General features: G+C 37.5%; 1 protein-coding gene across 16 annotated transcripts in view; it reads right to left on the bottom strand.

Moving 5' to 3' along the window:
- Nucleotides 1-22,830, bottom strand: part of ANKRD31 (ankyrin repeat domain 31) — a 60,502-nt gene that overhangs the window by 24,805 nt on the left and 12,867 nt on the right. For 14 of the 16 annotated variants that reach the window (XM_027635234.1, XM_027635233.1, XM_027635217.1 and 11 more), the window contains 8 exons: nt 21,726-22,385; nt 18,545-18,669; nt 17,963-18,084; nt 15,202-15,372; nt 12,192-12,334; nt 9,209-9,353; nt 3,350-3,556; nt 2,426-2,568 (listed from right to left, as the gene is read on the bottom strand). In XM_027635234.1, the coding sequence (XP_027491035.1) occupies nt 2,426-2,568; nt 3,350-3,556; nt 9,209-9,353; nt 12,192-12,334; nt 15,202-15,372; nt 17,963-18,084; nt 18,545-18,669; nt 21,726-22,385 (1,716 nt within the window). The remainder of the gene's footprint in view (nt 1-2,425; nt 2,569-3,349; nt 3,557-9,208; nt 9,354-12,191; nt 12,335-15,201; nt 15,373-17,962; nt 18,085-18,544; nt 18,670-21,725; nt 22,386-22,830) is intronic. The other 2 variants (XM_027635219.1, XM_027635225.1) reach the window with 2 other exon arrangements.

The following is a 22,830-nucleotide window of genomic DNA, read 5'->3' as shown; positions in this document are numbered from 1 at the left end:
AATACAGACTTCCATCTTACATTTCTAATTTTTCCATTAAAATACGTAAAGAGTTCACAAATTGTCATTAAACCTATCACTTTTATGGTACTGTTATACAAAGCAATTACAAAACATCATATATCTAAATTAAAAGGAGCTGGCCAATTGAATTAAGACCAAAATGCGAAAAAGAAGTGGAATTTTTTCTTTAACAGCAGTTTCGGTTTTCTGGTTACATGAACTGATATTTTTTTTCCTAATTCCAAATAACTTGCAAGTCTGTTTAATTGTAAAATGTGGAAATGAGATTAGTGGCACCAGCGGAATCATCTATCCCCTAAAATTCAAATTATATGAAAGTGCTGATGAGGTCAGAGCTCAGATGTTAAAGAATTTTCATATGTTTGATTTCCCCATTTTAGCATTTCTTCTTATTTCTTACACTCAGAGTGCAGTTAAGTATGAGAAAGTATCAGAAAGACAATATTGTCTTGAAGTTCAGAATGTTCTCCATTGGTTTTCCCTTGCAATACTGAATAATAAGCTTATACGTTTGCAAGAACCCTAATAATAGTTTGGCACCAGGTCTGTGAATCATCCCCTTTGTTTGACTGTTTTTCACAGAAAAAGATAAATGTGATCAAACATGTCCCTCTGACAGATATAAAAGTACTATGTCTGAGCCAATCTGGCATTATCTTCTTTACATTCAGTTCACCAGAACTAACTCTGCCAAAAGAACACTTTATTTATTTGTGTGCAGTGCTGGGTCCCACAATTTAAGAATGATGTGAAGGTCCTCGAATGTGTCTGGAGCAGGGCAACAAGACTGATGAGAGGGCTGGAAGCCATGTCCTGCGAGGAGCCAGTAAGGACTTTGGGCTTGTCTAGTTTGGAGAAAAGGAGGCTGAGGGACAAACTGAAGCTACAGCTTCCTGAGCAGGGGAAGTGGAAAGGGAGGTGTCCATCTCTTCTCCCTGGGATCCAGTGATAGGATGTGTGGGAATGGTTCACAGCTGTGCTAGGGCAGGTTTAGACTGGACATTAGGAAACATTTCTTTACTTTGAGAGATGGTCAAACACTGGAATGGGCTTCCTGGAGAGGTGATCAATGCCCCAAGACTGGGGTATTTGGACAATGCCCTTAACAACATGCTTTGATTTCTGGTCAGCCCCAAAGAGATCAGGCACTTGGATGAGATGATCACCATAAGTCCCTTCCAACTGAAATAGTCTATCCTGTAGAACCATTTTTAAACAGCAGGCCTAGAGTCTTTAAAAAAAAGAATTTTTTCACAATGGAGATGGTGAGACACTGAAACAGGATGCCCAAAGAAGCTGTGGACACCCCATCTCTAGATGTTCAAAGTCGGGTAGGACAGGGCTTTGGGCAAGCTGAGCTAATAAAAAAATGTCCCTGCCCATTGCAGGGGGCTTTGTGGCCATATACTCCTCTGCTTAAGCCATAACCACCAGGGGCAGCCGTGGTGGTTGCATTGAGCTTACCTGGATTTTGGGGGATGAATGGCAATAAAGTAGCCAAAGACTGCCTGGAACAGTGAACAGGTGTCTTGCTGGTATGCAAATATGACTGTAAGTAATTCATCTTACTCCATAAATAGCAGACAGCCCTGGGCTCTTCAAGCTCTCCTGCACAGCAGTGGTCTGCACACCAGGATCTCCCCTTCAGTAGGGACATCTCTCAAGGTTGCTCCTCAAGACTGAGAGATTCCTTGCCACAACAGATTCTCAGTGATTAACTGTATGCTAAACTTCGATATGTTAGCTAACTGATAGAAAGGACTGATTGTGCACACATAATCCTTTAGATACGAACTGCTGACTGAGTCTGAGACCAAGTCTGGATCTAGTCATCTGAGATGGAGTTTAGAAAGCAAGGGGGTCCTTTCTGGACATCATGACTCAACAGGAAGGTCCCCCTTCCGGTTCCGTTCCTGTCCTCTATGCAGTAAATAATCAATGTATCTTGCCTCAAATCTTGTTAAACAACTGTCACATTTACCAGTGAACTTTGCTAACTCAGTCTTTTCTATCAATAAAGTATATTGTTTCTTCTCTCTTACGTGTGAAATGCATCACTCTACTCTGCAGCATCACTCCTCCCTGCAGCAGGGTTGGACTAGACAATCAAACCAAGAATGCTCAATTTTAGTATTAAAAAGCCCAAACCTGGGAGAAAACCAAAGGAAGTTTCTGAATTTTTATGCTCTGCCTGCTGTACTAAAAAAGGCAACTAACTGTACAGTTTCAACTGTCACTATTGAAAAATATTTCTTTCTCTAATTTGGATCACTTTAAAGAATCCTACTTTATTTCCTAAATGCAAATCTACACTAAAATTCTATTAATAACTTGAATGAAAAGAGGATTTTGCTCTGCTGGAAATCAGCTTCAGGAAATCTTACGAAAAAGAAAAATGTACCTCCAAATAATTGCCAGAAACAGCATCGTGTATTGGTAAAACACCATCCAGACTTCTGCTGTTGACATCAGCACCTGCTTTCAGTAATTCTAAGATCACATCAGTAAATCCCCTACTGGAAGCTTCGTGAACTGCTGTCCAACCTAATAAAGGCAAGACGACACACAGCATGCATCTGATTTGGAAAGATCCACACAGATCGCTTAGTAGTGATTATACATTTTGCTGCATTTAAGATAAATCTTGTACAAATAACCATCTTGAAATGCCAAGGTCAAATATTTTCTGTGCAATTCAGTTTACCTCAGAGAAAAATGTAACCAATATTAAGCAGAAAATATACTGCTTTCTTTTCTACTACAGTACTGAAAATAATAAAAGAAACAAAATACTGGAGCAGAAAAACTCTAAAAATTCAGAAGCAGAACATTAATAGTCTCATTTCTAATCTCACTACCGTTGTAGTCTGCCAGGCATCTAGAATAGAATACAATGCATTTTGAGAGTATGAAAACAGAAATATGTTATACATTCAGGCAGAGAAAAAAGAAAAGATAATCTTGTCATCTGGTTTTTACCCTTATTTCTTAAGGAAATAATACCTGTCGGAATGTGCTTCACACACATACATATACATGCATATGAGCATTATTTCTCTCACCAAACTTTCAAGTTCACTTTCTGTACACATCTCTATAAATGTGTTCTTCAGCAGAGAAGCAAGACCCTATTAATACTCCTGCTGAGAAAAGGTCTGCATTACTTCCATGCTGTGACACAAAATCCAGGTATTCGCTGATTGTGCTTGCACTTGTTTAATGAATTCCTTTTCTCCTCACAATTTTAAGTCAAGAATCCATATTTATACTACAAATTATGTAAAACTATATCATAAACAAGCCCATAAGAGAGTAATTTTCAAACCTGCATAATCCTGTTCATTAACACAAATTCCAGATGATATTAGAGTCTTCACCAAGGACAAATCTCCTCTCTTAGCAGCAATATGCAGCTGAGTTTCCCCTTTTTCGTTTCTCTTAATTTTCTTCTTTCGTCCAGTTCTTGAATTACAGGTAGTGTGTACAATTACAGGTTCTTTCCTGGTAGATTCTAACAGCATATTGGGTGTTCCTTAAGAAATTTTTGCACAAAGAAAGTTTAATTATAAACAGAAAATTAAGCTTCATAACTCATTTGAATTACTGCAAATGTGTGCAATACTGTTGCTTTAATTAGTCAATAACATTAACTGACTACATCAAAAGGTTAAAAAGTAGTGTGTAAGAGCTCAGACAACAAACAGACCCTAAAAAAAAGAAGTTAAAGTTCAAATCTAGATGATTTAACAAGGGTACAACAAACGTGGGATGAAACACAAGGTAACAAGGTTAAAGTTCTATACTGTATAGAGGTAGGGAGTATGTTATGTTTCTTCATGGACTGCTTTCAGGCTACCAGGCGTGGCTGCTAAACACATAAACTACACACATAAATGTATTTAAGAAACCATATAAAACTATATCAGTTCCATATACAGTATATCAGATAGATACATGTGTATACATATATATACATATATACACACTTATACGTATAGGTATACATACAGATAGGTGAATATGTATTTATATACATCTATACATATCTATAAATACATAAGGTACTTTTACAGCTCTGATGTGAAAAAGTCCTGTAGGCTGATTAAAAATTTTTGATTAATGTTTAGTGGCATAGATAAATTGTCTTTTAATTAAACCTGTGCAGGATTGGACCCATAATTGTAAATAAACTTGATTTAATCCTTACTGGTTCACAGAGCAAACAACACTCACTTTAAATTTTATCATGTGATCATCAGACAGGTTCTAATTCTGAAACTAATTCAAATTATAAATTCAAATTGAAATACAAAGAAAAACACAGATTACCAAAGTACTGATTATGCATGTAGAATAAGGACAACCCCCTTCTCAAACTACAACCAAAAAGACAAGGTATATAAATCTTCAAAAGCTCTATCATGTATGTCAGCTTTTTAAAAACTCCTGTACTCTTCATTTTAATATCATGCTATCAATATTTTCTTAAAAATTCACAGTGGTCTTTCTCTGTTCTCTTGAAAATCTGTAATTCATTCAAAAAACCTGAAAGTGTAAGGTTTAAAACGAGCGTTTTGCATGCTCTTATCCTTGGAGATTTTGTCAATTATTCCTATGAACAATTAGTTGCTGCATCTCCCTCTTCTCATCAGACAAGCTGTTTTCTTAAATATTTGCAGTCAGCAGTATCCACTGGTATCAAACATCTTCCAGGATTTGACAGCTGCCTTTCTTAAGGCTCCTCCTGCACTCTGGAAAATTCGCTTTTCCAATGTTTCCTTGAAGGTAAACTACTAAGCTTGTCATCCAAGACTATTTGGAAGAATACGAAATGATATTAGAGACAGACATTCACTGAGGATAGATCCATACTAACGTTAAACTATCCTGTTCAGGCACTGCTCCAGCCAGGCTATGGCAGCATGGAGCTCACTGTAGGCTTTTCAAAGCTGTCTGAAAGCATTCAGGTAGTCCTCTTTGCACTGTGGGTGCTTGGCCCACACTGTATTGGCAACCAGAAAAGCTCAAGAGTTCATTTTTTAAATGAAAACTGAGATTCTAGAGCTCACAGAGCCATCACATTATTAAAATACTTCTCCAATTTGAAACCTACTTTTCCGTAAGATAATGTATTGTGTTTTGTCTAAAAGCTTCTGGGTCTGAACTCCCAAAGCAATCATCTGCTTTCTGGTTCTTCCTTTTTTTTCCCTTTGATTCATGGGAGAATGTCCAAGGGACTGTTTATAGACATCTAAGAAAAAAAAGGCACACAACAGCCCATTAAGTTAATGACCCTTAGGAATACTGGCAGCCAGTGAACAGAAATAATTGCAGAGTTTTCCAGTTAAATTGCCATGTACAACAGTTTGCTTCACGGCTGTTAGGAAACATTTGCAAAAGCATAATGGGACACTGGTATGTAAATCAAAATACTGGTTCTCTGTTGGATGCACTGTCAGGTGGGTCATGAGCAGGAAAGATCCAGATCTTGGCAAAAACAAAGTCCACTCAGCACAGTATAAAGATAAAATGAAAAGATTACAGTAACCAGCAATCAGGCTAGATCAGGCTGACATACCTCAACAACTTCAACTTTGTGCTTAAAAAAGACATTTGAATACCTCAACATTGGTCTAAGAGCAAGGCTGAACTGTAAGAAAAGAAGCAAACTGTACCTTCCTTCCCTATAAGCACATTAGGAGTGTTGGTAGCCTAGTAAGTGACTGACTGTAGATGACAGCAGCTCTGCATCATTTCAGAAGAAAAATTTTTATTCAAGAATAGAATAATATAAGGAAGAGCAGTGGGAGGTAGGAACAATCAGATGACATACTATGGCCAGTTAATGAAGAAAAGGCATAAGAGAGCAAAAATCTGAAAACTCCAAAAGTAAGAAGACATTATCCCATCTTCCCTTTTTTTCTACTGCAATCTGAATGTCATTATCCTGGACCCCAAACTTATTAAGGCCTTCAACTGTACAAAGGGCAATACCTTCTTGCACCACCTCTCAAATGGCAACACTCTCCTGGTACAAAGGGAATAATAAAATTTTATCTGAACAAAATATTTCCTGAAGAATCTCTTTTGAGGAAAAAAGCAGCCTGGGAAATGCTATTTCAATGGAGACCAAAATGTAAGACACACATTCAGAATAAAGTTTTTTAAATCATAATTTTATACATAGGAGGCAAAAAATAGAAATAAAAAAAATCCAAAACTGTATTAATGCACACAGACCTTATTATAAAGGTTCAGCAGGAACATAAGAGCTACAAAAAAGAACGTCTATAGAAAAAAGAAACATTTCTACGTTCACTGTTTGTTCTTCCAGTAAATAGCATGGGTGATGACATGTATTAGATATGCCATGGATTTTTTTTCCAGCATGATTTAAAAAGACATGCCTACAGCAGGAAGAACAAAATTTAGAAATAGGAAAGATAAGCACCGACACTGCCAAGAATTGGAAAGCAGTAAGTAACAAGAAGCACTTACTCCTCTCCTTCTCCCTTCAGCTTCCAAAGGAGAACACACACTTGCAGTCCAGAAATTCAAGAGAGTAGGGACTTAAGAAGGGTTGAAAATAAGCAACCACCTGAGAAAGGAAGAGGGAAGAGTGTTCTGTACCACTGAAGGCAGAAGACAAGAAGACTATGACTATCATAGAGAAAAGGATCAGCAGGAACTTCAAACAGTTTCTTGAGTGTTTTTTGTCATGTGTAACAGGACATTGCAGAGATCGGCTGATGGTTCCTTAACTTTTAAGACTAGTGAGCATCCAGACCAAACTGAAGTCCCCAAACAGAAGGAGAGTACTCATCAAACAGAAGTAAAAAATGTGCATGTTGATGATATGTGAGCAGATGTATTTGTCCATATTGTGTGTGCATTTATGGGGGGGCTGGGTGTATATTTGTTATATTATTACATAACCATGCTCTTATATACACCGGTTTTAAAGAATTGAATGCACATAGGAGCATGAATCCCATTGACTTTCAAAATATTCTTGATGCTAGCATTCATTTACATCTCATTCAAAGGCAACCAAGGTTTGACCAATAAACCCCAGCAACACATAACTGCAGTTCAGAGAAAAAACTTAAATTTTTTGCTGCACACACTTAGAAAAAAAAAATCAAATGTTATATCCACACACATATGCATTCACACATGCTTCTATAAACCTATATATATATCTATAAATCCACCTTTTCTTATGTATGTATATGCATACACTTATACTGACACAGTAGTTATTTGAAAGAGAAATTTTCAAAGAGCTGAAAACAGTTATAAATTAAAAAAATTGAAGAAAAAATGTCAGCAGAAAAATATTAATAACAGCTAGGAAGTATTTCACAACATATCTCACACTCAAGATGAAAAGCTGTAGTGATTCAAAAACTAACCTAGCTTAGGAAGGGAAATACAGAGCAATAAAAAATGAGAAATGAAAAAAATGGAAATGAATAGTAACAAGTATAAATAAGGAGTTGTAGAAAACTGATGTGGAAAACAAAAGAACACAAGGAAATAGTCACAGACAGCTGAAGTCCTAAGAATGTGCTATTTTAAAAACCTATCAAAACCAGAAAAAATAATTCCCTAAGTTTTATTTGAAAGACAGAAAGAAACAAAAAATGAAAAGAGATCATAGTTTACTTTACATATAGAACATGCTGTTGCATATGTATAACTTGTCTACAATATTGTGTGTAATAGTACTTACCATATTTAGCTTTCTAGAAAAATTTTCAAGCCATAAAGGTTTTATTTGAATCTAAAACATAACAATATATAAAATATTTATAAAAATACTGGAGTCTAATCTTTGTTGCAAACAGCACCTTGCACAAACCAGAAATGGCGAGAGTAAAGAGTGACATTGCACCTCCAAATTTTTTTGAAGATTAGTGACCTAAGTGATTCTTTTTGAAACTTAAGAGGAACCCCTGGCTCTTCTCTGTAAGACTCCAAGTGTGATTCAGGGTATCCAAGGAGTCTCAGAGCAGCAGGCTGAGGGTACTCACTAGCACCCCATCCACCTACCTTGCATATATCACCCAACGGCTTGTCATGGGCAAGTCTGATATTGTCCCAGTCCCTCTTCAAGTACAGTTTTGAGCTCTGCCAATGAGCCCCGCTAGCTTAAGAGCAAAGACCCTCTTCTTTCTCTGAGAAAGGTGAATGCCATCTGACACCAGCAGGTCTGGTGACATTTAAACCATCCCATTACTGAAAAACCCAGAACTGTGGCAGTGACATCAGTTATGGAGCCATGTTTTAATAGACTGGCTTTGTCTGTTTCTTCCAATGTCGCGGCTCACAACTGGGAGAGTGGAAGAAAATTATCTGTGCACCAGATTCCCCTACCAACTATCCCAAGGTTCTGAAGTCTCTTTTGATTCTCCCTGGACTGTGCATTGTAGCTTTACTGTCACCCACATGGAAAAGCAATAATGGATAACAGTCCAAGGCACGGGGACTCCTTCAAGACTTAAACATGCCATAGCTCACACTGGTCAATGGGTGTCCAACAGTCTTAATTCTAGCTCTAATCAAGGCTTATCTTGTGACACATCTTTGTACTTGCTTCTGATCAAACAGCCTTTTCTGAACCTTCTTCTCAACTTAGTTCCCAAGACTGTACAAGACACAACTTCTTCCTTAGCCATAATCACTAACTCTAACTCAACTATCTCCTTACAAACTCACTAGCTGTTACCTACACCCAGCCCAAACAGTAGCAGTTAAGGCTTGGCAACTCATAAGATCTAGATCTAATCCTAGATTCACCACTGTTTATCCTATGGATCCTTTAAAATTCAGACTATATGACAGTTTAAAACCAAACTTTATCCCTAGCTCTAAACCATACCTCACCCATCAGCAAATCAAGCCATGTCCCATCTTCCATTTAGACAGACAATGACTACTGTGCTTCACATCTCCATTTCAAATTTAAAGGTAACTCCAGCCCAAGAAACAGCTGGACATCATTATCATTTACACTTCATCAATGTACAGCAACTGTGGAAGGTAAGGAGTGCTCACTGCTACTCAGGCATCAGACACTGAAGTTGATAGAATTACTAGCAGTAATTAAGGAAACAGTTTAACAGATGGTCTGAATTTCTCCATTTAATGGTTATGCTATGACAGAATAATTCTTTCCTACCTGATACTGAATATCCCCTGGATTTTTCCACATAACTGGTAAGAAGTTTCTTCATAGATGGGTCAGAAGCTTCTTCTAATGCACACCTTCCCATTTTATTTTTTAATAAGGGATCAGCTCCATACCAAAGTAGTAAGTTCACCACCTAAAAAAAATAAGTTTTTTAGATCATATCTCTTCTGGTAGTATTTTCCATACTCCTTACATAGGCTTCTCTCTCTTGTACTTGACGACATGAGCAACTAAAATCAAATTTCTCTATATTCTAGTTCAAATACCCTAAGCACTCCCCTAGATAAGGCATTATCCTATCATCTTATTATTTTCATTTTTATAAATTGCTCCAGTTGCCATTAAGACAAGGTCTCCCAAAATACAAGGTAGGATTCATGGCCCCATAGCTCTTAACTGGTAGAAAATAACACGGTATGAGCCAGCTTATCCATTTAGGACATCACAGAACACGTGGAGTTGGAAGGATCCACAAGGATTGAGTCCAATGCTCAGCTCTGCACAGGACCATTCCAAAGACTCACACCACGTGCCTGAGAGTATTATCCAAGTGCTTCTTGAACTCTGTCAGTCTTGCTGCTGTGACCACTTCCCTGGGCAGCCTGTTCCAGGGCCCAATCACCCACTGGGTGAAGAACTTTCTTCTAATATCCAACCTAAACCTCCCTTGACACAACTTCCAGCCATTCCCTCAGGTCCTGTCACTGGTCATCACAGAGAAGAGATCAGTGCCTGCCCCTCCTCTTCCTCTCACAAGGAAGTTGTAAACTGAAGTCTCTCCTCAGTCTCCTCTTCTCCAGGCTGAACACACAAAGTGACCTCAGCTGCTCCTCAAGGCCCCTCACCATCCTCGCTGCCCTCCTTTGGACACTAAGAGCTCAGTATCTTTCTTATATTGTGGTGCCCCAAACTGCACACAATATTTATTCAAGGTGAGGCCGCCCCAGTGCAGAGCAGAACGGGACAATCCCCTCCCTTGACCAGCTGGTGATGCTTTGCCTGATGCCCCCCAGGACACAGCTGGCTGTCCTGGCTGCCAGGGTACTGCTGATATCTACTTTAGGACAAAAGAAATTTTGATCTAGATGTGTTGATTGTGACTCCTGAGACTGCAAAGGGGAGCTTTGACAGCTATTTCAGATATGCAAGATATATCTGATCAAATGAAACCCATTCTGATGGTCTTATTACCAATATTATGATTTTTGTACAAATATAAAGCCTGATTTTGTTCTTATTCAAGAAATGACCTTTTTAGCAAAATGTTCAGCCAAGCTTTGCAGGCATGGGACATGGGAAATTTACAATCTGATTGTTTCATTTCTGTGGGTAACCCTGCAATCTTATTCCACCACTAGTGTGATTTTACTTGTACCTCTGCTTTTGTCCCTTCAGCATGTTGTAATTTCAGACTGACCTTGACTCACATCCTCCACCCATGTGTTTGAGTCCCTCATTATTTCTAACCAGACTGCTAATGAGAAAATTGTTAGTGACATTTTCTCAATTCATACATGCTCCTAACAATAGAGTAAAATAAAATGGGGTCAATCAAGAGCAAACCTCTGGATTTTTTCAATCAGTAATGTTGAGAACTCTTCTTCCACAACTGTGATCATACACACTTGCATGTTCTTCCCCTTAACTGTACTAAAAAATCTTTCCTATACTTACCATTTCTCCTGAAATAAATTAATTTGGCATATTGCAGGCACAGAAAGGAATAAAATAGTAGATAAAAGGCATGTTTCCAATCTACAGTAATAATGCAGCTTTGAAAAAACAGCTTCAAATACTATGTTACCAAAAGTCTGAATCACCATCACTATCACTGTTTTGTTGCTAGTCAGAAACAACAAAAATTAAGTCTGACAGATCACTGCAGCAAGACAATTTTACTGATAGTGAGCAAACAGAGACTGAGTAAACACAGCATCACCAGGTAGTACCACTCCCTCTGGACATACCAGCTTGCATAACTCTAACTCAGCTCTGTGCTGAATGATCTCAGTGTGCCTCAAGTGACCTAGTTGAAATGACTGTTCTTCCAATATCATTCTAGTTGATGGCCCCTAAATATTACTTGCAGAGATGCAGAGTTCTTCATGCATAACCATGGACATGGTGTGTTAGGTACAGTCACAGAACACAGAAGTATTTCATGAACCCACAACAGTCTGTGATGCACAAGCTGAAAACCATTCCTGGGGCTCTCAAGTCTCAGAAAAAATTATTAGCTGGAAGTCCACCCTTCCTCTTTGCTCCAGGGAGATTTGTGAGGAAACAGAATAAATTTCATCTCAGTTGTGAAAAGAGCAAAACACCCCACAAAAAAATACTTAAAAGATCTTGGAAATCAATAACTATTAGGCAGCAAACGTGCACTTCTAGAGAAAGAAACTGCAAGCAGATAAAAGGGACACATAGAACTCCTACATAAATTTGGGTCACCCTAGAAATATGCACAGACATGCCAGCTGGAGGCAAGCACTGCCAGACTGAAAGAGGATCCACAATTCAGACACAGGTTTATGAAACCACAACATTTGGCAACAAATCTTACAATTATTTCACATTCGCTATTCAGTTAACTTTCAGTTTTAAGACCATACAAAATATAAAGCCATGCCTTCATAACCCTCCATGCTGTGTGTTAAAACAGGGTGTGCATGGCTGTGGCAGCATGCCATACACGTGTGATTACAAAATCATGTATTAAACAGTAGCAATCTATTCCTCAGTAGTACACTGTCCCCAACAGTTAGAAAAACAATTAATTTCTCCTTCAGGAAAAATCCTGTAAAGCATGGAACGATTTGAACAGAAACCAAGCAGGAAGGACTTGCAAGCTCCTGAATTTGCCTATAATCTGAAAAGACCAGCCACATGCAAAAACATTATGTGACCTTCTGGACTCAACAACAATAATTTGTAATACTAAATCATAATTTGTGTTCAATTTGGAATATACCTCATAATGGCCTTCTTTAACTGCATCTTGCAACGGTGTTATTTGTTTCTTTTCTGCAGCATTAACATCAGCACCTGCTTTCAAAAGCAGATTTGCTATCCCATAAAAGCCTTCCACACTTGCTATATGTAGTGCAGTCAAGCCTATGAAAAAGAAAGGCATGTATTTCACATTTGGATAAAAAAAAATCTAAAAATTTATGTCAGCTTTAGGTTGCCTGTTTGATAAAGATTTCAGAGAGTATACTGAAAAGGTACAAACTGATGCATTACAGTAAGTTGTATGAAGAAATACTTATGAAAAAGTCACAAGGGTTGGGAGATCTCTTGCTTTTCACAAAATTTGCACCTACTGAAGAAGCAGACGCTGCTGTAACAACATTAGTTTTAGATTTGGTAGTTCTGTTATGAAATGAGAGAATTATTTGACCCATATCTTGGTAACTTCTCCTGGAACAAAACATATATGCTGTTTTAAGAACAGCATAGTTTTTCATGGCACTCTTAATTTATATAGCTATGCTGAAGAAAGTTAGTAAGAAAGAAGCTACAAAAATAAAGATGTGAACTATTACCAAACAGAAATGTTTTTTAAGACTACCCAAGAATAATTTCAGTGTCCAAAATAAATTAAAATTCCCTACTGAAATTCCATCTTCATTCCTAGCTATATGGAATAAGCTTCACAACAGAATTCTACTCTATGAAAGAGGTGTTGAGGAAAAACGTGGAATATAAGCCTTTGAACTGAGTTTGGCATAGTCATGCATTAACTCCTTAAACATGCAGGGTGAAAGAAACAAGGGAAAAACAGAGAGGATTTTCCACTTCCTATCTTCCAACTCTCAAATCAACACGCCCTCCAGAAGACCATTTTGATCAACAGTCTTACTTTTCAACAATCTTCTATTATCAGAAGGTTGTTGTCAGGGCCTAATTCACATACTAAATATATGAATTAATAAGGCTTAATGAAACTCTTTTGCTACCATAGAGCAAAATTATCTTAATTTCACTGGAGAGAGAAATTCTCAAGGCTCTCTTATGCACAGATGAACCTGGAATATTGTATATTATGAATATATGTGTTTATTATGAAATCTGTTAAGGGGAGAATTAAAAGGTTCACTTAAGGGAATGCACTAATTTTTCCCTCAGTAAAACGTATCCTCTATCTGATACAATAATAAGGCCCCACCTACAACACATTCAATTAATAATTCTTAGGGATTAGCGACATGAGGCAAGGATGCTGTGCATGCTCCAGATCAAGAAGAAACACAAGTTTCACTGCAACTGTTTTTCAGATCCCTTGAGACACTGTGAATCAAGACTCAAACTAAGAGCACAAGACAGCACTTCTAAAATGCTGTTCATATCCTACATGCTGATGCCCAGGAAATAAAAAGGAGAAAAAAACCCCCAAACCAAACAACAGAAGATCACAAGAACTCAGCAAAGTACTGAAGCAGAATATTGTAGCACAGGAATAAGGAAAAATACTAGGCTAAAATAGAGATAATCACTGGTGAGAGGCTTTAAAGGAAGAGAACAGGTACAGAGGCAGAATATAATTCGGAACAATGACTCCCAAAGAGATCAAGATGAAAGTGCATGTCAAAATGGCACAGGTCTGGCAACTACTTCTGTCTGACTATACCTGCCTCATTAAAAAAAAAAAAAAAAAAAAAAAAAAAAAAAGCATGGCCAGGTTAACCTCTCATCTCTTCAAGGAGTACAACTAAAAGATACTTTGTGCAGCTGTGCTGTTTTTGCACTAAAAAAACAGCAACCAGAGCCTGGGGAATGAAGAAATCGTGGCCTGGCAAAACATTAAAAAGGCAGGAAAAGGAAGCAACTGTGACAGCAAAAACTAGAAGCAGTGCACTTTGGTATACGTGCCTACTGTGGCTGCACTATCAGCACTTCTTTGTCGTCAGCATGGGGCTTTGAACCCCATCAACAAAATATTTTCTCACCTGCCTCTAGTACAAGTTAATACATATTATGAGTCACTCTGTTAGCTCAAACATCTGTACTCCAAAAGTCTGAAATCTGCTGACCCAATCTATCTCCCAGTATATTCCAGAAGACAGATAATTTTTAACTTAATTTTGGAATGTTATGTGCCTGCATTATGCAATAGCCTATAACTGCAGAATGTGAGTTTTTTCCTTTCCCACAGAACAGTTGTGAAATCCTAGCCACTAGCATGGTATGAAAACACTCTAAGAATTGAAGTTTTCTACCAAATGAGTCAGTTGCCTGAAACAATCTTCTCTTTTGTTGTGGAAGTTTATCAGATATTAAGGGAGGAGATGGGAAAGTGCAAATAAGAAACAGTCTTATATTTGAAAAAACCAAGTGATACTTAAGGTGCAAAGCCTTTGAAACAGAGTATCACACATGAAACTGGATAAGGTGAATTGCTTCAAACAAAACATTAACAGCTGGCCACTATTTGTCATTCCTTTTTTTTCATGCCCAAGATGAAAGAAAAATGGAAAATACCAAGTAGTCACAACTTTCTTAGAAAGTTAGGACAGTGCCGAATTATAAAACTACAAGTTCCCTTAAGATCTAATGGGCAAAATCAAAGTCCCTGAAAAATTAAACTGAAAAATCTACATCTTGGTGTCTCAAGTTGGTCACTGAAGTGGACAAAAATAACCCCAACTTTCAAACCCATGAAGTTGATTATTTAAGAGACTGCTTTGTGATAAGCAGGCACAGAACTGTTGAATTAAGGCTAAGTAAACCTAATTGCATCACTATGTAATTTTTAAAGTGCTTACTTTTCCCTCCAAATTTTCTTTTCTCATATAGTTTTATAAGTAGATCTACGTATTTTACCATGAACAAGTACCAAGTGAAACCAATAAAAATATAATAATCTACTGACCAGTAACAAACCTACAGTCTTGTCCACTGCACAAACTCATAATACACGCTTTTATTAGTTACAAGTGGATACTTCACTGAAAATAGTATTTTAATACAATTTAACTTACCAGAATAATCCTGAGCATTTACATTTCCACCAGCTTTTATGATCTTACGTACAAGGTCTACATCTTGATGAGTAACAGCTCTGTGCAGTAAATTCTCACCATACACATTCCTCCTGTGGATTGCTGAAAGTGTAAGAGGGCGAGCCAGACCCTTACCAAAGGTTTCTCGTTCTGAAAAATAATGTTAAAAGCTCTGTTGCACAGAAAAATACCTTTTCTCTCTTATTTTGGCACTTTGTATTACAGTTGGTAAATGATCTTTCTGAAGAAACAAATGCTCATTCAATCTAGTAGAAATGAGTATCTCAAAAAACACATCACCAGTTAAATAATAATACCATTCAATAAAAGATGCCATAGGGAATTCCATAACAAAAAGGCAACTGAAATGCAACACACAGAAATATGACTTTGTAAAGGTATGTTAACTTTAGACTTCTTCCTTTCTAATGACATTTTTGCAAAGTGCATTGCTTCCCAACAGATGATAAAACTGCTATTCTGCAATACGAATCATTGTAAGAAGACCACCCCAATAACTAAGTCAGCTATTCAATAATTTAACTGTTAAGAAAACTCAAATTTATCAACCATTATTTTGTAATAATTTTTCTTTTAAAACCTCTGCTTTGTGAGGAAGTATTTACATTCGGATAGTGATTGAGATTAGCTCCCTCAGACTACCTTTTCCTATTACTTCACAACCAGCTCAGCCTTTTCTGCAAGGAGTGAAAGGTTAAGATGAGGCCTAAATGTAAAAAAATAAAATATAAAAGATACTATTTTTAATTCTTAGTTTACTATTTTACAAAACAAATGCTATCTCCCATTATGCACTCATCACAGTTTTCATCTTGGCTGAAATTATTTCCAATACATAGATGAGCTCTTCTGTACTCCACTAGCAGTGCCATTCCAGCATCCCTTAAAACTGTGGAGAAGAGCATCCTGGCTACTGCATCTGATGAAAAACAGAGAGGGAAGAAAGAAGGGAAGAAGAACAGCAGAACTGCCTGCAGGAAAACACAGTGCATGGCCTAGGCCATTATTTCATCTACTAATGAAAACGCTTGGTACAGCAGGTTACATACACTGCTCCTCTCCACAGGCTGTAGCAGGTGTGTCTCGCTGGCCCTAAAACTCTGCCCAGGTGTCAGAAACAGACCTTAAAAACCGTATTTCTTCTAGAGCTGTAACTCACGCAGCCTGATGTCTCTGTTTTGTGCATGGTGATATACTGTGAGCTCAGTATATTCCCAAACTTTTTAAGTTCTTGAGTCTATGTAGATTTTTGGAATCTGACAGATACGGGTTTACTCAGGACCTTCCCCCAGCTGAGCACATGGACAGTCCCTCTCATCCAGCCTTGCAAGACCTTAAGCATTTCAGATATGCAGTCACTAGTCAAAGCTGGTCTAAACTAGCCAAGCAGCTCAGGAGGGATTAAACTGCACAGATACACACAGAACAAGGCGCAGTTTTATGCTGCAATTTACCTGATTCAGCTTCCTCCTTCAAGAGGACCTATTTTCCATCACTTCCACCTTGCCTTCCCTAGTGCCTTCCATGTGCCTGACCTTGTGCCAGCCCAAATGAAACTTATCATCAGGCTGTTTTCTCAGAGAATTACCAAACTAAGATGACTCATGGGCTCTTGATTGCTAGCCCTGACACAAAAGGGAGATAAACTTGCTACACTGGTTTAACACAAAGCTACCTCTACAGGCATTGCAACTCTTTCTGCAGAAATCATGCTAAAGAACCAACAGCCTATTTATTGAGTGGAAACTAGTAAGTCAGTTTGAAATAGAGGAGCAGCTACTCATTCAGCTTTAAATCTCATCAACATAGTGCTTCTACCATGAATGCTTAAAATCCTGCAAAACAGAAGGTTTGTTAATTGGAGGCAGAATTCTTCATGTTTTGTAAGATCTATAATGTAGCTGTTACAGTTCAAATACTTCCAAACTTTGTAAGATGTTTAAATGACTGTAGATTCATGGATAAATCCCAACTAAGTGGCCTTAAAAAAAACCCAAAACAAACCAAAACAAACCCACAAAAAACAACTATTAACATCCCAATCTTAAAGGTGCTGGAGTGAGGACATAAGTGAGGAGATTCTTTATCCTCCTACAAAATTCCTCATTGAGGTAAAGAACTTGTCTGCATGTATCTTCAAAGGATGAAACATAGTCATCTTTCTGTCTGACAAAGCACATCGCAAAGAAAAGTACTTTACAAGATGCTCCATAACTGTGGTAGTGAAGGCCCTATAATCCTGTAGACAGGATAACAACATCAGGCATTCAAAATAGAATAAACCGTTTTGTAGAGGCCAATTCTTGCTGATGGCAGTGCCCTGAGAATGAAGTTGCAAACAGAACACTAAATGACAAAAGGATATATAAATGCGTGTCATTTATATACTTTTTCACTCTTCATGAAAACATTTCTCTTCTTGTCAGAATACACTGTAATTTTTTTTCACATAAAACACTGTGATAAAAATTGCATCCTGAAAAACTCATGATTCTTAAGGAGTTCATGCAAACAAGTCAACTGTTAGGTTGCTAATATGAAGGTTTTCAGAAGTGAGGGAAATTATCAATAATTTTAATTATTAAAATGAATGTTTCTACCACCTTTTAGAAAGAAATTCATGCCACAATATATTGGTAAGGTTATTAATTGTATTTGATTCAGTATAGTTGTTCAAATAATAAAATAATCTGTATGATAACAGCATAGAATATCTTACTCCGTTTGTTGTCAATTCTCTTGCTCCTCCGATTAACTTCCGTATACTCATTCAGAATTATTTCTTGCCATATTCTGGTTTCTAGATTCTGCTTGTCTTTAGAAGTAGATTCCTGAATTTTACTGACAAGAGATTTGCTTAGAATCAACAAAATTATTCTCTATATAAAACAATGTTTACAGTAGAGGTAATAATATGAACGTATCTGATTTTAAAAGGAAGTAACAGCATGCAAGTACACAGGCTAACTTAGGCAGTACTTAATAAAGAGTAGATCAGAGGAGAAACAAACTTCCAGATCTTTTAATAAAAGGTAAAACCTTTACTTTTTGATCATTTTAAACTCACTCACATGACAAATGAGTATTCTATATGCATTGTATTTATTACATTAATATTTTTTAAAAATTAAGAATATTATGCATTAATTTCTCATACTCAGAATCCTTGAGTTTGTTTCATGTTATACTGCCACTGTGAGACATTCTCTGCTGAGTCTCTTCAAGTATTTTATGATGAGAGGAAACACAATCACAATCTCTGTACCTTCTTGAGGAGGTCTCTCTCAACTTCTTCACTTACCTTGATATTGTTTGGGCTGTTTCTGCACATGCTGTAAGCTCCACTGAATGTGAATGTCCCTCACCAGTTTGCTTTTCACTAGAGGTGGCATCCCAGTAATCAGGAATTACTTCTTTCTCTCTCTGCTGATCACCCACAGGTTGTGATAAAAAGAAAGAAATATTACAAGCAACCAGTAAGCATGCAGTAAAACAAGAGCTGTACATAAAAGAGTTCCAAGAACACTTATAAATTCTATGTGTCTTCACAGACAACAGAGGTGTTGCTTAAGTGCATAACTAGATTTCTACAGATAAGAGAGACAAAGGCTGCCATAGGAGAGGCACCCCTGAAGTAGTATGCCATACCATGTGCTCCTGACAGAAATAGCCAAGAGAATTAGGATACTCAGAATCACAACTTAAAACATAAATCTCGGCTGGCTGACAGCAAACAAAAGCTGTTCCATCTGAAAGTTATCTGGACATATGAACTGACTTAACAGACCCATTTCAGTTTCCTATAGACATGAGCTCCTGTCCTAAAAAGTTAGATAATGTTTTAGATGTCTTAAGCTGGCCCATCTTATCTCACCCTTGCAGAAGCCTAGAAACAGACACAGGGTAAGAACCATGTTTCACTCGAAGTTCAGAGACTCCCAACTGAGAAGTTATTTCTAAAGACACACCATCCATTAGCTACAGACACTACTGATGAGATTCACTTTACTAACCTTCAGCCTCCTAAAAGCCAGGTAACTAGTTGTCACTAGGTATCCTCATTACCCCCACTACTGACTAAGAGGAAGAGTTACTTTCAAAGATGATAGTGATTCACTCATCCTAGGGGGTGCAGTTGATCCGTGTATACCAGAGACTTATCCTAACAGCAATGGAGAGAAATCCCAGCCTAAAGACAGGTCATCCCATGCAAGTTAATTTGAGTTACTTGAGTTTATTCCCTGTTTTAGCCAAGTGAGTGTAACATGCTGTTGTGTATCGCTCAAGCTGCTGAAACCTGGGTACTCATTAGTTCATTACTCACTTGAGTAATGCTGAAAGCTTTTAGGACACATCCTCAACACATATGCATAGAAATTCTTTCTCAATGACATGGGAGGACTTGTTAGTCCTTTCCTGGGATACTGACAGAAATGGAGAATTCATTGATTAATTTTTTTAATTGACACATTTAGCAGAGAAGCTACTGAAGAGGTGAATTGCTTTCCCAGAAGTGGTCCTCCTGGATCAAGGGATGATGCATACCAACCCAGGATATGGGGTTGTTTAACGTGGAGAAGGGGAGGCTGAGGGTGGCCCCTATCACTCTCTGCAACTACCTAAAAGGAGGTTGTAGTAAGGTGGGGACTGGCCCCTTCTCCCAGGTAACAAGTGACAGGATGAGAAGAAATAGCCGGAAGTTGTGCCAGGGCAGGTTTACATTGGATATTAGAAAAGATTTCTTCACTGAAAGAATGGTCAGGCATTTGAACAGGCTAATGAAGTGGTGGAACCATGATCCCTGGAAGTGTCCAAAAAACATGTGGATGTAGCACTTGGGGATATGGTTTAGTGGTGAACAAGGTGGTTCACAGTTGGATGGTTGGATTTGATGTTCTTAAGAAGTCTTTTCCAACCTTAGTGATTCTATGGCACTTGGGGAAAATCAAATATGTTACTTTACAAAACTATCACAGCAGTACTTTTTGATGGTTAGAGAAGAAGAAGAAAACATTTCAATGAAAAGAAACCTCAAGCTTGCTTTATAAGACATCATATACTAAAATAAATGGGCTCTCCTCTTTAGGGCACTTGTTTCACCACAACAAGAATGCTCGGAAGAAACAAGAATGAGAAAAGACCAAGGTGAAGAATATACTGTTAGAATTCAACAGTTACTAACATATTAACTGGGATTTTTTTTCTCATTAAATTGCCTCCTTACTTCCTGCCTTCAAGAACACCAGGGGAAGACATGAAAAAAAAAAAGCTAAAATTGAGTATTAATCGACAAGAGGTTATAGATACCCATTTCCACAGGACCCTGCTTCATAATCTTAACTGTGATTTTGAGTAGATCTGTACATAAAGCTTCACACAGCTGTGCTACAAATTTCAGAAATCAACATGTCACTTAAAAAGCTTTGTAAAGTGCTATAGTTCTGAGACAATTATATGACAGACCTTTCAGCACCTTGAAATTGCCACCTCTGTGGCACATTTTATTACATGCTATGATATTCAGTTAATACCGTTATGAAAAGACAGAATTAACTCATAGTTTTTGGATGTTTTATACCATTGTGGGGAAGCAAAGTGGTTGTAAACCCACTTTAAATAGCTGGCTATACGCAACTGATCATTGATTTGCAGCTCCAGATTATTCAAAGACAACACAGAGCAGACCATCAGATTACAGGTCTACAAGAGATGCCTATTACACTTTGTAGCATAAAGATACATCTCCTATGTGTCATCCTCTTTCCCTTATTATAATTTAAACAGGAAGAGATTATGGCATCGCTTTCCTTTCATGCTCCTCTCCAGATTTTTGCATTTCAATACAAATGACCTATTCCAGAACACCTTTGCAGCACAAGGCGTAACAAGAAGGATCACACGCTGTATCCATACATACACTGACTTCTTCAGGGGAGGACATGGACATAAAACCATGCCTTAATTTTTTCATCAAGTCTCACACAAGCACAACTAAATCAAATAAATACACTTCTAAACACATGTGTAAAAAATCTCCATTGAGTAACCTTTCCAGTCTACAGAAAAGACACAGTTGAATTTATTTTATAGTACTTGCAAAGCATTTGTATGTTACAGCAGTGAGAACTATGACAGAAGAAAACAGCACACTATAGCCAGGAGAAAAAATAGAACTGTATGGGGTATGAACCTAGAGTTTTTGAAATTCCCATGCTGATTCTAGACTTCCACATCAGTCACTGAATTAACTTTAACAGTATTTCCTGTCCCAGCAGGCTGAACTTTTTCATCACATGGATATATCAAAGCAGAAGATACACTACTGGAGTTTTAAAACAAAAACAACTTAAATGATTCAAACATGCAAATTACTGATGCCAGTTTATTCTTTACTAAGATTCACATCTCTAAGTAATCTGGCTACTATAAAACATTTTATGATAAACAGGAATTTCCAAATATGAATTAAATAGTGTATATACTTGCTCATTTGTTGTCCTCTGAGAGTCAGATCCTCTGAAGGCATTTATTTCTTTCACCTGACTTGTAGCAAGTTGAGGGTCCATCATGTTTGTTATTTGTGTACAGTCATCATCTAATTGGGGAATGCTGGGTTCTGAATTTAGCTGTTCTCCCTCGGTGTTAAGCTGTCTCTCAATTGGCACTATAGGAGTGACAGGCTGTACCACAGATCCTGACAAAGCATCCAGAGGCCTCACAAGCTCTACCGGCAGGGCATCAGTGCTCTCAGCTGCTGATGGATCAGTGGAAAAGGCATGACCCTGACACTCTAACTTGTCAGGTAATGGGTTTATCACTTTAAGACTCTCAGAATCACCAGGGGATGCTAACACAGCGCTGCCGTCAAATCCACCAGTCTCTATACTCTGTTCAGTGAATACATCCATGAAAATCTTCCTTGGGGATGTCAGAGAAAGATTTGTATCATTATTAAGGGAATGCTCCTCTACTATGTTATCAATGTCGACAGTGGTCACACAGGTTCTGTGGCAATCATCTAAAACATGCTGAAATGTATCTTCTGGTGTCTGTTCATTTAGAACTGTTACGTCTTCCATAGGGCCATCTAGACAGAGGCTTACTTCTGGACAGAGATCTTCATTACTTAATTTTTGTGAAATCTGAAAATTAAAACAAAAAACAGTTCACAAAAAGTAACGGAACAACTTTTTCTACAAAGCATTTAATTAATATTCACTTTAGAAGTCATCTACATATATACATATGTATATGAATATTTTATTATCAATTTTTGCATAAACTACAAGACTCAAAGCCCTCCTTCACACAATTGCAAGAAGGTTTAGACTGAGGTCTCAGTTTCAAAAGTAGACCACTTCAGCTCTTGACTTTCATAGCAATGAAAATCCAGAGCAAGAGAGACTAGATCTGTTAAAGATACTGTGCCACTGCCAGTGACCTGAGTGTATTAAAAGGCTCTAAAAGAAAGTAATTAAAAATTTCTGTCAAGTAGAAATAATGAAAATGAGCATATTCATAATAATAAGAAACACGTAGTTAGTAAAACATAACATATGAGTTTTGATTATGTGTATCCCACACAAA

This window comes from Corapipo altera, unplaced genomic scaffold (assembly GCF_003945725.1).
Source record: "Corapipo altera isolate COAL_440 unplaced genomic scaffold, ASM394572v1 61411, whole genome shotgun sequence".
Classification (NCBI taxonomy): domain Eukaryota; kingdom Metazoa; phylum Chordata; class Aves; order Passeriformes; family Pipridae; genus Corapipo; species Corapipo altera.
The sequence above is the reverse complement of the archived record's forward strand: the minus strand, read 5'-3'. Positions and strand labels throughout refer to the sequence as shown.